Here is a 17,433-nt window from a genome sequence, read left to right as displayed (position 1 = left end):
ACGGTGCCACATTGAAAGTTTGAGCTCTTCAGAAAGGCCATTCTACTGCCAACGTTTGTCTATGGAGATTGCATGGCCTTGTCAACAATGGTTGTGGCTGAAATAGCTGAAGTGGGAAGTTTACATACACCTAGCCAAATACATTTAAACTCAGGTTTTCACAATTCCTGACATTTAATCCTAGTAAGAATTCCCTGTTTTAGGTCAGTTAGGGTCACCACTTTATTTTAAGAATGTGAAATGTCAGAATAATAGTAGAGAGAGCTTTCATTTCTTTCATCACATTCCCAGTGGGTCAGAGGTTTGCATACACTCAATTAGTATTTGGTAGCATTGCCTTTAAATTGTTTAACGTCGGTCAAACGGTTCGGGTAGCCTTCCACAAGCTTCCCACAATAAGCTGGGTGAATTTTGGCCCATTCCTCCAGACAGAGCTGGTGTAACTGAGTCAGCTTTGTAGGCCTCCTTGCTCTCGCACACGCTTTTTCAGTTCTGCCCACACATTTTCTATGGGATTGATGTCAGGGCTTTGTAATGGCCACTCCAATACCTTGACTTTGTAGTCCTTAAGCCATTTTGCCACAACTTTGGAAGTATGCTTGGGGTCATTGTCCATTTGGAAGACCCATTTGCGACCAAGCTTTAACTTCCTGACTGATGTCTTGAGATGTTGCTTCAATATATCCACATAATTTTCCTTCCTCAAAGAGCAATCTATTTTGTGAAATGCACGAGTCCCTTCTGCAGCAAAGCACCCCCACAACATGATGCTGCCACTCCCGTGCTTCACGGTTGGGATGGTGTTCTTCGGCTTAAAAGCCTCCCCCTTTATCCTCCAAACATAACGATCGTCATTATGGCCAAACAGTTCTATTTTTGTTTCATCAGACCAGAGGATATTTCTCCAAAAAGTGCGATCTTTGTCCTCATGTGCAGTTGCAAACTGTAGTCTGGCTTTTTTATGGCGGTTTTGGAGCAGTGGCTTCTTCCTTGCTGAGCGGCCTTTCAGGTTATGTCGATATAGGACTCGTTTTACTGTGGATATAGATACCTTTGTACCTGTTTCCTCCAGCATCTTCACAATGTCCTTTGCTGTTGTTCTGGGATTGATTTGCACTTTACGCACCAAAGTATGCTCATCTCTAGGAGACAGAACGCGTCTCATTCCTGAGCGGTATGACGGCTGCATGGTCCCATGGTGTTTGTACTTGCGCAGTATTGTTTGTACAGATGAACGTGGTACCTTTTTTTTGAGGTCTTGGCTGATTTCTTTTGATTTTCCCATGATGTCAAGCAAAGTTTGAAGGTAGGCACAGGTACACCTCCAATTGACTCCAATGATGTCAATTAGCCTATCAGAAGCTTCTAAATCTATGACATCATTTCTGGAATTTTCCAAGCTGTTTAAAGGCACAGTCAATTTAGTGTATGTAAACTTCTGACCCACTGGAATTGTGATACAGTGAATTATAAGTGAAATAATCTGTCTGTAAACAATTGTTGGAAAAATGACTTGTGTCATGCACAAAGTAGATGTCCTAACCGACTTGCCAAAACTGTAGTTTGTTAACAAGACATTTGTGGAGTGGTTGAAAAACGAGTTTGAATGACTCCAGACCGCACTGTGACTAAGGGCACAATAGCAAGAGATGGCATATAGGATTTGATACCAGTCGCACCCTCTCTCACCTGTTCTTGTTGAACTGGATAGCAAAGTCGGTCATGTGCTGCAGGGCCTTGTTGGTGAAGGTCATGTCCATATACATTTGGCCCTGTCGGCGGGAGAATGTGCCTGAGATCTCTAGCCCTTTAGCTTTCACTGCAGGCAGCCATATCTGGGGGAAGAGATAGACAGGAAATAAAGAAATATGAACATGCAAACTGCTTCACCAATACCTGGGAGCAGAGAGAGCACACAGGTAATTTGAAAATGGCAACCCGAGTCATACAGGATTTGCACAACAAGTGCTGAACTACGTGTCTGTGCTGTGTAGCCCACTCATTGTATTGAGTCAGACACAAAGGGAGATGGAGAATGGAACCTGTAAATTAAGTGGATACCTTGGACAGGATGCTATGTCCTGCTGCTACATAGCAACACGTACCAATCAACAGCACACATAACACAGCGAGGACTTTGTGAGCCTCTTCTGCATGACTCAACTGTATGATATATCTAAATTAACCATTTTGAACAGGAATCTAGGGTGGAGCCTGTTGATGCCAACATGGACTTAACACACCCCTCCTTCCGCCCCTGCCAAACAACGTCATAACTATATTTATGCACTGTCCTACATGAAGAGTGACTTTGAGGCAGGGCTCAAGGTTCTGATTCAGAGGGGTTGGGTTAAATGTGGAAGACACATTTCAGTTGAAGGCATTCAGTCGTACAACTGACTAGGTATCCCCCTTTCCCCTTTCTGCATACATTTCTCAGCTTGCTAGGTCCAAATGAGTTAGCATTCTGATCAGCTTTATCTGAGCTTTATTCTCTGCCCTTGCTGGTGTGCTAGCTCAGCAATGAAAATCTACTTTATCCCAACATAGTGCTAACATTAAGCTCTGGATAGCATTAGCATTGAACATCAACATAAGCATCGAGCTGTGGGTACTCACAGACTTTGGGGTGACATAGCCTCCTGTGGTGATGGCCATGCCTGTGGAGAGCTCAAACAGGTCGTTGAGGCCACTGCTGAGCACTGCAGGAGTGGGCGATGGGGCGAATGTGTTGGGAACTGAGGAGGGGATAAAGTTCTGTCCCACCTGAGTCACACACACATGCACACACAAAAAAAACATACAGGACATCAGCACAACTATGAATCCAGAATGTACCTCATCGACGGTTCTCTAGCAACCTTCGATGAAGAGACAGGTTCCAAACTAATTTTTGTTGTCAAGTGCTCAGAGTGGGTTTCAAATAACAAATGGTGGCACCATCTAATTATTTATTTTTAAAGACAATGTCATGATCGACAAATGTGATTTCGTACATTCACTAAAGCTGAAATCCTGACACGAGAAATACATTCTCCAATGCTCTGATTTGCAGAGGTCGAAACTAGTTTGTATATCTTCAGTCAGAATTTCGGCCTATGATTTCGCAATTTGAGCAATCCTCCACTGGAATACATGATTTCCCCCACCCCATCAGTGGCAAGCAAGGTCAAAAGGTGAGGCGTGAGTGTGCAGGGAAAAAAATGTTTGTCCAGCTTTGAACTGTGTGGCAGTGAAGTTTTGACCCCAGCTAGAACCTCTAAGAGCATGCAGCATGCAGATGGAGAAACGGAAGGGCTCACTTACTGCTGGACTTCCCCCAACACCTCCTCCCAGGTCTCCCCCCAACTACAGGTGAGAGAAGAGAGGACCCATATCCAGCACCCGCATCCAAACAACAGATAGACAGAGAGAGAGAGTTAGAGAGATAGAGGTACTTAGCAATAGCAACCCATCCCCAACCCCCCCAAAAGCAATATAACCCATATACCGCCTAGAAAATGGCAAAGGTTATTATGAAGATAGTCAATTTGACACAGTGAAATGGTTACCAGGAAGAAGCGTCAGTCAGTCAGGAGACCAGAAAACCTTGCCAAAACATGAACATTGAGATGGAAGAATAGCTCATTGCGAAATTCATTCGATACACGTATTTGAGAATTCACAAAAAATTATAGTATAATAGCTTTAAATGTATTGGGCTCCTTTCATCTCTCCAGTTGAATTTTTACAGGGGTGTAAGGGGAAGGGGATAAAGTAATTACAGAAATCAAGTCTAGGTCTACACAAAAGATTCAAAGACGCATCCTCATTAGAATCTCTAAAAGCATTTTGTATTTGAGATGCAAAATATCCATCTCAGAGGCTGGATGACAAAATTTAATTATGTATGTAACGATAACCATTGTGATATTCAGGACAAAACTTCCTTTGAGACCTGGCACTCTTAGTTAAATGCATTGTGACTGTGAGAAGTGAAAAGTCACTTTGACAGCCACTTAATGAGACTGGAATAACATAAAACTATTTTATAGCCAAAGACCCAGCAAGGCACAAATCACATGCTCGTATTTGGCTGTTAAAAGGCAGATAGAAAAGCATTGGCGCAAGCAACGTTAGAAGCAATGTTCAAGACATCTTGAGGATATTTGACCTTGGGGAATATAAATGTATGAAATTATTTTACTTTCAAACATACAGTGCCTTCAGAAAGTATTCATACCCTTATTCCACATTGTGTTACTGCCTGAATTCAAAATGAATTACATTTTTTTTCTCTCAACCATCTACACACAATAACAAAGTGAAAACATGTTTTTAGAATTTTTTGCTAATCTATTGAAAATTTAAAACAGATATCTAATTTACGTAAGTATTCACACCCCTGAGTAAATACATCTTTGGCAGCGATTACAGCTGTGAGTCTTTCTGGGTAAGTCTATAAGAGCTTTGCACACTTGGATTGTACAATATTTGCCAATTATTCTTTTTTAAATTCTTCAAGTTCTGTCAAGTTGGTTGTTGATCATTACGAGAGAGTCATTTTCAAATCTTGCCATAGATTTTCAAGCCGATTTAAGTCAAAACTGTAACTAGGCCCCTCAGAAACTGTCAATGTCGTCTTGGTATGCAACTCCAGTGTATATTTGGCCTTGTGTTTTAGGTTATTGTCCTGCTGAAAGGTGAATGTATCGCACAGGGTAGAGAGATAAGGTACTCATTCAAAAATAATGTTACATTATTATACGCTATTATTGTACACAGAGTCCATGCAACTTATTATGTGACTTGTTAAACACATTTTTACTCCTGAACTTATTTAGGCTTGTCATAACAAAGGGGTTGAATACTTACTGACTCAAGACATTTCAGCCTTTCATTTGAAATTAATTTGTAATAAAAAATGTAAAACATAATACAACTGACATTATGGGCTATTGTGTGTAGGACGGTGACAAAAAATATATATAAATTTAATACATTTTTTATTCACAATCTAAAACAACAAAATGTGGAAAGAGTCAAGAGGTTTGAATACTTTCTGAAGGCACTGTATATCCATCATTGTAATGAAGTGTAATCAATTAGCTGTCTTTTAATGTTAGAACCCAACATTTCTTTTTTTCTTTTACCTTTATTTAAAACTAGGCAAGTAATTTAAGAAGAAATTCTTATTTACAATGACGGCCTCCCACGGCCAAACCCGGACAACCCCGGGCCAATTGTGCGCCGCCCTTTGGGACTCCCAATCACGGCCGGATGCGATTCAGCCTGGATTCGAACAAGGGACTGTAGTGACGCCTCTTGCAGAAGCAGTGCCTTAGACCGCTGTGCCACTCGTGTACCACAGATCGATAATGCTTAGGTTTGACAAACTTTGATAGAACTGTTTGATAGTGTTTACCACAAGATATACCTAGTTTTGCGAGCTTGCACAAAAGTGCATTGTATTCAGCCCTCCCTTGACGAAGTGGTGTATTTTGAAGGTGAATCACTCAGAACAAAATGGCTGAATGCTGTGGCCTTTTCACAGTGTTATGTTAAGAGACCGCTGGGAGTCTGTCAACTATGCCGAATTAACCCTTACTTCCTCACATGCGAAGGGGAACTGGCAGACTAGTCAATATTTTCTCACTTCACCCTCACACTGAATTATTTCTTCTTCTAGCATATGAATATTCTTGATACTTACACAGGGTTGAAGTACCAGCTTTTGACCAGCGGCAAGAGATGCAAGTCACAAAGTTGGAGAAGTCTTAAAGTGTGAAGGAAGTGTCTGGAAATACTGCCAAGTTTTATACTGACGATACAAGGGCCATTTAGGAATGCATACAGAATATAAACAGGACAGCTCATTTACATACTGCTGGAGAGGGAAGTTTCAGGCTCTTCAATAATAAAATCTTAATGGGGCAGTTAACGGTCACATAATATTTCTATTGGGAGACAGACGTAGAGTCCTTTGCAATTTCAGCGGGTGTTCAAAATTCCATCCATATAGATGAGTGAATGAGAGTCTTCCATGAAAAGCCTGACCCAATATGTCATTCAGTTTTAGAGGGGTCTGCTATTGGCAGGTTTAAGAGAAGAACCCAGTCTATTTGCATTGAAAAATGGCTAGCACACGGAGCTAGCCTGACAGCTTGTCAGGTTAACTTGGCTCGGCCTCCTCATCTAGAAGGTCAGCTTTAATATTCAGTTTTGGGGCGCTGACTCAGCCCTTTCTATTGCATTAATCATTCCCAGATTTTGCCCTTCTGATGACAGCAGGTCATTGTCTATCTGGTCTGGCGATGCAGCCTCAAACCTCTAGCAACACTGTCTCTCTGCAGGGTGTCTGGGAGCATGTTCCAAGGTATGGAACATTGATTCTAGTTCTATGCGATTCTATTTCTATGGGCATTGGGCAAGTAGACTTAAAAGGCAGGGTGCTTTACCTGGCATAATCCCAACCCTTGCTTGGATGGTGTGAATTGAGAAGTTTACACTGTTAAGACAGTGGACAAAGGCAATGTCCTGTGAAGTGGCTTATATGTTAAATCAACTGGCTGAGCTCCTTTTACAGTGGCCCAGAAAGCTGTAATACGGAATGACATGAGGATGAACAGGCTAGTTATCTGGTGCATTACACTGAAAATTGTACACCATCTCTTTAAAAATGTGAAGTTTATGATGATGACGTGCAAGCGAGCTGTCATTAATTCATTGCTATGCTATGATCATTGATCTCCCGAAGAAGCTTTTACTTTCTTTATTTGCCCTCAAAGGTTTGGATATACTGTACTGGTAAAGTTAGCTAGCTAGCCAATGAGGTAACATGACCGAACAAATGTAAACAAATGGTTAATGACGCGCAAGCAGTTTCTGTGGTGGAAAGAGTACCCAATTGTCATACTTGAGTAAAGTAAAGATACCTTAAGAGAAAATGACTCAAGTAAAAGTCACTCAGTAAAATACTACTTGAGTAAAAGTCCAAAGTATTTGGTTTTAAATGTACTTAAGTATCAAAAGTAAATGTAATCACTAAAATATACTTAAGTATCAAAAGTAAAAGTATAAATAATTTCAAATTCCTTATATTAAGCAAACCAGATGGCACAATTTTCTAGATTTTTTTAATTAACGGATAGGCAGGGGCACACTTCAACACTCAGACGTCAATTACAAACGAAGCATTTGTGTTTAGTGAGTCTGCCAGATCAGAGGCAGTAGGGAAGACCGGGGATGTTCTCTTGATAAGTGTGTGAATTAGACAGCTAAGCATTCAAAATGTAAGTAGTACTTTTGGGTGTCAGGGAAAATGTAAGGAGTAAAAAGTACATTATTTTGTTTAGGAATGTAGAGGAGTATAAGTAAAAGTTGTAAAAAAATATAAAGTACAGATACCCCAAAAAACGACTTAAGTAAAAGTACTTGAAAGTACTACTTAAGTACTTTACACCACTGAGCAGTTTTAAAACTGCCCACGACATGATTTATGAATGTAAAATGCGGTCCGGTGATCCCCTATAGGAAGATACAAATGTTGCGCCGGTAATATGGGTCAGATCTTTTGACTTGGTTGCGCTAGAAGCAAGCCGTTTTCGCTGTAGTAATGGTGCAACCATGACGCTATTGACTCACCTTTTTCTCTAGGGCAATCAGAAGCCTTTTCATTAGAACAATTATCTTCTCCCAAAATAAAACTCCTGGTCGCACTTTAGAGCCCTTCTCAAGGGTCCAAGTAGAAATATCTAAAGCCATGATGACTCTCGAGTCTCTCACTAACAAAGTCCTCCTGGGTTCAGGTGTGAACAGGAGCCTAGGCAGTTCCCTGATACCATTCTACTTCCCCAACGAGGGCAGCCTGCCATTCCCCAGAAGTGCCCAAAAGTGGGATCCTAAATCCAATTACTTCAGAATATCGGAATCTTACTCACTCTCCCAGTTTCTGAAGGTGGATGACAACCGGGTAGTAAATACACAGAGGAAACGATTAGAGTCGAAATGAAAGACTAAAAAGTAGCTTCCTCATCAATCTACACACAATACCCCATAATGACAAAGCGGAAACAGGTTTTTTTATGTTTGCAAATGCTTTAAAAATAAAAAAAACAGAAATACCTTATTTACACAAGTATTCAGACCCTTCGCTATGAGACTCAATTGAGCTCAGGTGCATCCTGTTTCCATTGATCATCGTTGAGATGTTTCTACAACTTGATTGGAGTCCACCTGTGGTAAATTGAATTGAATGGACATGATTTGGAAAGGCACACACCTGTCTATATAAAGGTCCTACTGCTGACAGTGCATGTCAGAGCAAAGACCAAGGCATGAGGTCTAAGGAATTGTCCGTAGAGCTCCGAGACAGGATTGTGTCGAGGCACAGATCTGGGGAAGGATACCAAAAAATGTCTGCAGCATTGAAGGTCCCCAAGAACACAGTGGCCTCCATCATTCTTAAATGGAAGAAGTTTGGAACTACCAAGACTCTTCCTAGAGCTGGCCGCCCGGCCAAACTGAACAAATCGGGGGAGAAGGGCCTTGGTCAGCGAGGTGATCAAGAACCCGATGGTCACTGGACAGAGCTCTAGAGTTCCTCTGTGAAGATGTGAGAACGTTCCAAGACAACCATCTCTACAACACACAACTAATCAGGCCTTTATGGTAGAGTGGCCAAACGGAAGCCACTCCTCAGTAAAAGGCACATGACAGCCCGCTTGGAGTTTGCCAAAAGGCACTTAAAGGAATTTCAAACCATGAGAAACAAGATTGGTGTGATGAAACCGAGTCAAAATGAAAGACTACTAATTTTACATTGCAATACAATTTCTGGAGGAGTATTTCCACATAATCTCTTGCTGGTGATTTAAAAATTGTATATTTTGAGGAACAAGGCCAGAGGAGAATTCAGTGCAGACTGTAAACAGACTGCACTCAAATGTCATATTCAATTATCATCAAAGGCTATAACAACGTTAAATCTTGATCGCCCAACATTAAGCTTAGGCCTGCTTTTTATTTTTATTTTACTAATATATAGCAAATAAAACTAGCATTGCTCTCTGTGTTCAATCTGGAGGAGCCACAATATCAGTAGTATTTGAACCCAGACTGCGAGAAGGTCAGGGTACCCTTAGAATTTATCAGTGCTAAACTGTAACTACCGACTGAGGGCTGTTTCAGTTCACAGCTCTTCGCCTTCCATTAAAACCCATATCGATTCCATTAATTGGTCGAATGTGCTTAGAGTAAGTAGGCCTGCAGAATGCCTGGTCATAATTGGTAAGAAAGTAGCTTTCACTCCCCACTGTAATTACTCAGCAGATCTGTTTAAACATTCGGTGTAGCAGCACAACGGTAAGATGTCCTCGATTGGACTCTCTGACTTGGATTGGAGTCACTGTAGTATTAATGACCGCCCAATTAGTCCATGCAAAAACCAAGCCATGAGGTTTAAGGAATTGTCCGTAGAGCTCCGAGACAGGATTGTGTCGAGGCACAGATCTGGGGAAGGGTACCAAAAAATGTCTGCATCATTGAAAGTCCCCAAGAACACAGTGGCCTCCATCATTCTTAAATGGAAGAAGTTTGGTACTACCGAGACTCTTCCTAGAGCTGGCCGCCCGGCCAAACTGAGCAATAGGGGGAGAAGGGCCTTGGTCAGGGAGGTGACCAAGAACCCGATGGTCACTGACAGAGCTCTAGAGTTCCTCTGTGAAGATGTGAGAACGTTCCAAGACAACCATCTCTACAACACACAACTAATCAGGCCTTTATGGTAGAGTGGCCAGACGGAAGCCACTCCTCAGTAAAAGGCACATGACAGCCCGCTTGGAGTTTGCCAAAAGACACTTAAAGGAATTTCAGACCATGAGAAACAAGATTCTCTGGTGTGATGAAACCAAGACTGAACTCTTTGGCCTGAATGCCAAGCGTCACGTCTGGAGGAAACATGGCACCATCCCTACGGTGAAGCACGGTGGTGGCAGCATCATGCTGTGGGGATGTTTTTCAACAGCAGGGACTGGGAGACTAGTCAGGATTGAGAGAATGACAAACGGTGCAAAGTACAGAGAGATCCTTGATGAAAACCTGCTCCAGAGCGCTCAGGACCTCAGACTGGGGCGAAGGTTCACCTTCCAACAGGACAACAACCCTATGCACACAGCCAAGACAACTCAGGAGCGGCTTCGGGACAAGTATCTGAATGTCCTTGAGTGGCCCAGCCAGGGCCCGGACCTGATAGAAAATCTCTGGAAAGACCTGAAAATAGCTGTGCAGACACTCTCCCCATCCAACCTGACAGAGCTTAAATTATCTGCAGAGAAGAATGGGAGAAACTTCCCAAATACAGGTGTGCCAAGCTTGTAGCGTCATACCCAAGAAGACTCGAGGCTGTAATCGCTGCCAAAGTTACTTCAACAAAGTACTAAGTAAAAGGTCTGCATACTTATGGAAATGTGATGTTTCCATTTTTCATTTTAAGAAATTAGCAAAAATGTCTAAAAAACTGTTTTTGCTTTGCCATTACTGGGTATTGTGTGCAGATTAAGGAGGGGGGGGAAATGATTTAATCCATTTTAGAATAGGGCTGTAATGTAACAAAATGTGGAAAAAGTCAAGGGGTTTGAATACTTTCCAAATGCACTGTATCATTAAAAAGTTATTATTATTGTCTGTCGAGAAAGCCTCCCTAAAACATAAGATAAATAAATAGAGCTTCCCAAAAAGCTGCTGCTCATTTCACGTGCTAAGCACGGACTATAATGGTTATCCAGATGAGCAGCCACAAAACAACAAGACCTATGAGCAAATGAGACTTCATTATCACATTGTTACACTAGAGATTCAAATGTGCTGTGTATAGCTAGCTAACTAGGACGTTTTAGATGCAACACTGAAATGTTCATTAGTATGCACCATCTTGTCAAACAAAACAACTAATCTGCATGAAGACGAAAACAATCTTGACAGTGCAATAATATTAGCAGCATACAACCTGATAAGACGCTATCACTATCCACCGTCCACCATTAGGACCAAACTTTGGGGTCCTGTGTGTGTGCCAGAGCCACCATGGCGTGCCAAGCCTCCGCCTCGTGTCTCTTCTGTATTGAGATGTTAGAGTGAAGCCACATCGTGACATCCCTGGCCTGCATGCCTCTCTGTACTAGTGTCTGGCAGATCAATCAGGGACAGGGAGGCAGGCTTCTCACAGACAGAGTGTCTCTCTGTTGCCGCAGCCCAGCATACATCACCCTTGATGTGTCAGCCAGAATGTGCGTACACTATTTGAACTGTTGATGCATACAGTATTATAAGAGCTGAATCGATAAGCCAATATGTTTAATGTGGATATGATGATAACAAAGCTATCCTGATAATGTAATAAACTTAACTTCCAAATTTAGCAGATACTTCATCAAAAAGCTAATCAGAGTTCCCTTGCACCATACATGAAGATACTAAATCAGTCATACAGTGCTGTGAAAAAATATTTACCCTCGTTCTAATTTCTTCTACTTTTTCATATTTTTTTATACTGAATGTTATCAGATCTTCCACTAAAACCTAATATTAGATAAAGGGAACCTGAGTGAACATACAGTTGAAGTCGGAATTTACATACACTTAGGTTGGAGTCATTAAACAAATTTTTCAACCACTCCACAAATTCCTTGTGAACAAACTATAGTTTTGGCAAGTCGGTTAGGACATCTACTTTATGCATGACAAGTCATTTTTCCAACAATTGTTTACAGACAGATTATTTCACTTATAATTCACTATCACAATTCCAGTGGGTCAGAAGTTTACATACACTAAGTTGACTGTGCCTTTAAACAGCTTGGAAAATTCCAGAAAATGCTTTAAAGCTTCTGATAGGCTAATTGACATAATTTGAGTCAATTGGAGGTGTACCTGTGGATGTATTTCAAGGCCTACCTTCAAACTCAGTGCCTCTTTGCTTCACATCATGGGAAAATCAAAAGAAGTCAGCCAAGACCTCAGAAACATTTTTGTAGACCTCCACAAGTCTGGTTCATCCTTGGGAGCAATTCCCAAACGCCTGAAGGTACCACGGTCATCTGTACAAACAATAGTACGCAAGTATAAATACCATGGGACCACGGAGCCGTCATACCGCTCAGGAATGAGACGCGTCCTGTCTCCTAGAGATGAATGTACTTTGGTGCGAAAAGTGCAAATCAATCCCAGAACAACAGCAAAGGACGTTGTGAAGATGCTGGAGGAAACAGGTACAAAAGTATCTATATCCACAGTAAAACTAGTCCTATATCGACATAACCTGAAAGGCCACTCAACAAGGAAGAAGCCACTGCTCCAAAACCACCAAAAAAAGCCAGACTACGGTTTGCAACTGCACATGGGGAAAAATATCGTACTTTTTGGAGAAATGTCCTCTGGTATGATGAAACAAAAATAGAATTGTTTATGCCATAATGACCATCGTTATATTTGGAGAAAAAAGGGGGAGGCTTGCAAACCAAAGAACACCATCCCAACCGTGAAGCACGGGGGTGGCAGCATCATGTTGTGGGGGTGCTTTGCTGCAGGAGGGACGGTGCACTTCACAAAAGAGATGGCATCATGAAGCAGGAAAATTATGTGGATATATTGAAGCAACATCAAGACATCAGTCAGGAAGTTAAAGCTTGGTCGCAAATGGGTCTTCCAAATGGACAATGACCCCAAGCTAAATGGCTTAAGGACAACAAAGTCAAAGTATTGGTGTGGCCATCACAAAGCCCTGACCTCAACCCTATAGAACATTTGAGGGCAGAACTGAAAAAGCTTGTGCGAGAAAGGAGGCCTACAAAACTGACTCAGTTACACCAGCTCTGTCAGGAGGAATGGGCCAAAATTCACCCAACTAATTGTGGGAAGGTTGTGGAAGGCTACCCGAAACATTTGACCCAAGTTAAACAATTTAAAGGCTATGCTACCAAATACTAATTGAGTGTACGTAAACTTCTGACCCACTGGGAATGTGCTGAAATAAATAATCTCTCCACTATTATTCTGACATTTCACATTCTTAAAATAAAGTGGTGATCCTAACTGACAGGGAATTTGTGAAAAACTGAGTTTAAATGTATTTGGCTAAGGTGTATGTAAACTTCCGACTTCAACTGTAACACAACAATTACATACATATTTCATAAACAAAGTTATGCAACACCCAATGCCCCTGTGTGAAAAGGTCCACCCCCTTACACTTCTGTAGAATTCTACAGGACAATGTCAGGCCATCCGTCTGTGAGCTGAAGCGCAGCTGGGTCATGCAGCAAGACAATGATCCAAAACACACAATCAAGTTTACATATACATTTGAAGTTTTGGAATGGCCTAGTCAAAGTCCAGACCTAATCCCAATTGAGATGTTGTGGCAGGATGTGAAACGAGCAGTTCATGCTTGAAAACCCACAAATGTCGCTGAGTTGAAGCAGTTCTGCATGCAAGAGTGGGCCAAAATTACTCCACAGTGATGTGAGAGACTGATCAACAACTACAGGAAGCGTTTGGTTGCAGTCATTGCAGCAAAAGGTGGCACAACCAGTTATTGAGCGTAAGGGGGCAATTACTTTTTCACACAGGGGAATTAGGTGTTGCATAACATTGTCAATTAAATAAAATAAGTATAAATGTTGTTGTTATTTGTAAACTCAGGTTCCCTTAATCTAATATTAGGTTTTGGTTGAAGATCTGATAACATTCAGTTTATAAAATATGCAAAATAGAGAAAATCAAAAAGGGGAGAAACACTTTTTCACAGCACTGTACATCGATGAGTTTGATGTCGCCAAGGAGACTTCCAACAGCCTAAAATGAGCATTTACATCTGACAACATTGCCCCGCCACAGCAAACAAACTATGCCTTTTCACTCCACAGTAAAGCTTAGGCCTACAACTTCATAATATTTGACAGGAACACCATGTACCATTGTCACTGATGCATTCCAAAACCTGCAGTTATCCTAGTAATACGCAGATGCAATTAAAATGCCCTCTAGAATTCCTCTGCCTCCCTACAACATCTCAGGTGAAAAGCCTACCCTGCTTAGGAAACCATCAATGAGACCACAATCTCCACACGACACCATACTAGGTTTTATTGTTCATGGCACAATGAAACAATCTGGAGAGTGCGGTCCTATTGATCCCTCATGGACTTCATTGACAATCCCCACCATTCCAACCCAAATAAATAAACTCAGTTGTTTGCAATTGTGTGTGAGTGTCCGTCACTCACCAGGCTGTCGAGGCCTCCGCCCAGCAGGTCGACGGCGCCCATCTGCATGGAGGACTGCTGGGGCACGTTGACAGGGGGACCCAGGTCCAGGTTGAGCAGGTCTCCCAGCAGGTCACCCTGGGAGGGGATGACAGACTGGGTCTGTTCAATGGGGGCCGCTGGCCCTGCGCTCACCGGGCTCTCGCCTGTATCAATGCTGAGAGATGGGAAAAGAGGAGGACACAGAGATGCTAGTATGTCAGTGTTTCCCCTATATTCATTTAGCAACACTTCTAAATAGTTGCCGCCATTCCCAGAAATATGATAAACCCCCCACCCCCCCGGGGAACGACTCAAACCAGATATAAAGTATAGGAGAAAATATACTGGAGATATACATGCTTTAATTAATAAGATTTTTTTTAGAACTAACAATCACCAAAATAAAACTAGACATTCAGGGAGAATCTAAAATGTAAAAAATGTAATGGCATGGGGCCCCCATTGATTTTGTTATAATGTTTGAGTCACTCAGATAGCATAAGAGGGCATAAATGTTCTCTCTGCCCTACGTCGAAATGTGTAGAATTGCAGGAAACTAGCTTTACAACTAATCTTCTCTCTGCCCAATGGCAAAACGTGTAGAATTGCAGGAAATTGGCTTTAAAACAGCAACATTATGTATCTGCATCCAAGAGGGCCTCTAAATTTAGGTCGGAGACAGCGCTATTGCCACGCCCACTATGGGAGAACAGATGTTGGTATTTGTGTGTAAGCAATGATAGCCTTTGTGTTGTGCTAGAGGGGGAGGGAAGCTTTATTTGGGGGTTAGGTGAGTGTCTGTCTTCCTGGGACTTAGGTAACTGAGTAACTTTCTCATAACTGTGTCTCACCTGCCGTGCTGGATGGGCAGGTGCTTGCGGTGGATGCCGTGGCTACCCTCCACGAAGGCGTTGGGGGGCTTGTGGTAGACGGAGGCCAGGGAGCCAATGTGGCAGATGAGTTCATCCAGCAGGGTGGGCTCAATCAGGTCCGTCTCCTCCGAGATCAGGGGCTTCTCGGACAAGACCACCTCCTTGGCAGTCACCGGGTCGGTGGACAGCAGGCGCCAGTAGATGTAACCCCTGTCACGTAGGTCAGGGTTGTCGGAATCCTAGGAGGACACAAGGGGAAGGAATCACAGTGGTGAATAGACAGTGTTGAGTTGAAGTTTGAGACAGTTTGAAGCAAAAGAGGGAGATATATTGGTGTGTGTCTCTGTGTGTGTGTGTGTGTCTCTGTGTGTCTCTGTGTGTGTGTGTGTGTGTGTGTGTGTGTGTGTGTGTGTGTGTGTGTGTGTGTGTGTGTGTGTGTGTGTGTGTGTGTGTGTGTGTGTGTGTGTGTGTGTATGTGTATGTATATATGTCACCTGTGTGGCCAGACTAAGGACCTGCTGCACCAGCTCCTGAGTCTCAGAGGGTTTCTTGAGGAATAGTTTGACAATGGCCGTCAGAAGAGTGAGCTGGACCTGAAACACAACACACCCCCAAGACTGTGAATGGTCTGACCCCACAACCCAGATAATAAAGGTAATTATTGTTAGGGTGGGGCCAAATCAACTCCTAGCCACAAGGCACGTGTAGATCTGAAAGGATGGCTTTAATGAAAGCAATATAGCAGAAATTACAGACAAGGGCAAGGTGGAGATCTTACCCTATTCAATCCAGTCTTTGCCCTAGATTAATTTCCAAGCAGGGTCTAATAGTCCCAAAGGCAACAAAGAGGCCATCTGGCATTAAGATTGTCAAATGAAACCAACAAGGTAAAACATTGATCCAATCTTTTCAGATTTATATTAATGGTTTTGCGGGGTAGAATTAGATTATAAATTGCAGACGTCAACTGACCTGGGTGCTCTGCTCTGGGACAACTGACCTGGGTGCTCTGCTCTGGGACAACTGACCTGGGTGCTCTGCTCTGGGACAACTGACCTGGGTGCTCTGCTCTGGGACAACTGACCTGGGTGCTCTGCTCTGGGACAACTGACCTGGGTGCTCTGCTCTGGGACAACTGACCTGGGTGCTCTGCTCTGGGACAACTGACCTGGGTGCTCTGCTCTGGGACAACTGACCTGGGTGCTCTGCTCTGGGACAACTGACCTGGGTGCTCTGCTCTGGGACAACTGACCTGGGTGCTCTCGTCGTGGAAGCCCTCCAGGAAGCTCTCCAGCAACTCGTCGGCGTTGTCGATCCTCTCAGCGTACTCGCCCACGATCCAGATCATGGCGGCGCGAGCATCCGGCTCGTCCAGAGAGTCCAGGTTCTCACACAGCGTGGCGATGATGCTCTCATACCTGAAGAGATAGAGAGAGAACACAAAGGGTCAGGGTATATACTAGTGTCTGTCTGGGCCTTGGGATATACACAGCTATTGTATATACACAGACAGGGGCGGTATAGGTCCTATTGAGGAAAATAAATCTCCATCTTCATTGATAATTATCGGGGATGGAGGGAAAAGGACACCTACTTGTTGGGGTATTTGCGGAAGATGTCCCTGATGACCACGATGGCCTCCTGCACCACATAGTTGACTTTGGTCTGGATGAGGTCCAGCAGGGTGCTCACACAGCGCTCAGCAGATTGCTAACAGAGAGACAACAGGAACAAAGTCAACACCGACCAAACACAGATTTATTTGTTTAAATCAGTGGCTAAAGTACCTCGTTTAAACTCCTTCAAACAACTTCATAGATGGCACTTTTATGGAACAGCTATAAAATCTGATCAGAGACCCACTCTGCGTCCATCTATGATGGGGTCTCAGATTCCTACCTCTACTTTGATGGCACAGCGTCCGATGGCTCTCACTGCCTTACGCACAAAGTCAACATCCACCTCGGTGGCGTACTCCTTCAGCTCAGCCAACACCTGGGGAGAGAGCAGGGCATATGAGTGAAAAACATGACACACACACATTTACACACACAGTCACAGTGGGAGGACAAGCAAGCGTATTGACATTGTAAGAGAATGATTTGAGAAGACATGGTTAAGGTTGGTGAATTATGTATGTATCCAAAGCTAAACTACGCAAGCCAAGGCTTGTCTTTTTACAGCAAAGGAAGCAAGCACATTCACTGTCCAAAACATGTGTTCATTAAGGCATCATCTGACAGCATGCCTGTCAGAGTACCATTAGGAGTGACGCATTG

General features: G+C 42.9%; 1 protein-coding gene across 2 annotated transcripts in view; it reads right to left on the bottom strand.

The window, feature by feature from the left end:
• Positions 1–17,433, bottom strand: part of LOC139531859 (AP-2 complex subunit beta) — a 66,954-nt gene that overhangs the window by 32,067 nt on the left and 17,454 nt on the right. The window contains exons 9-17 of one of the 2 annotated variants that reach the window (XM_071328778.1): positions 17,054–17,149; positions 16,749–16,864; positions 16,407–16,572; positions 15,649–15,747; positions 15,134–15,393; positions 14,262–14,457; positions 3,307–3,348; positions 2,620–2,766; positions 1,690–1,835 (exon numbers count right to left, since the gene is read on the bottom strand). In XM_071328778.1, the coding sequence (XP_071184879.1) occupies positions 1,690–1,835; positions 2,620–2,766; positions 3,307–3,348; positions 14,262–14,457; positions 15,134–15,393; positions 15,649–15,747; positions 16,407–16,572; positions 16,749–16,864; positions 17,054–17,149 (1,268 nt within the window). The remainder of the gene's footprint in view (positions 1–1,689; positions 1,836–2,619; positions 2,767–3,306; positions 3,349–14,261; positions 14,458–15,133; positions 15,394–15,648; positions 15,748–16,406; positions 16,573–16,748; positions 16,865–17,053; positions 17,150–17,433) is intronic. The other variant, XM_071328784.1, reaches the window with a different exon arrangement.

This window comes from Salvelinus alpinus, chromosome 1 (assembly GCF_045679555.1).
Source record: "Salvelinus alpinus chromosome 1, SLU_Salpinus.1, whole genome shotgun sequence".
NCBI classification, from domain to species: Eukaryota; Metazoa; Chordata; class Actinopteri; order Salmoniformes; family Salmonidae; genus Salvelinus; species Salvelinus alpinus.
Note: the sequence above shows the minus strand (reverse complement) of the source record. Positions and strands in the feature narration are given on the sequence as shown.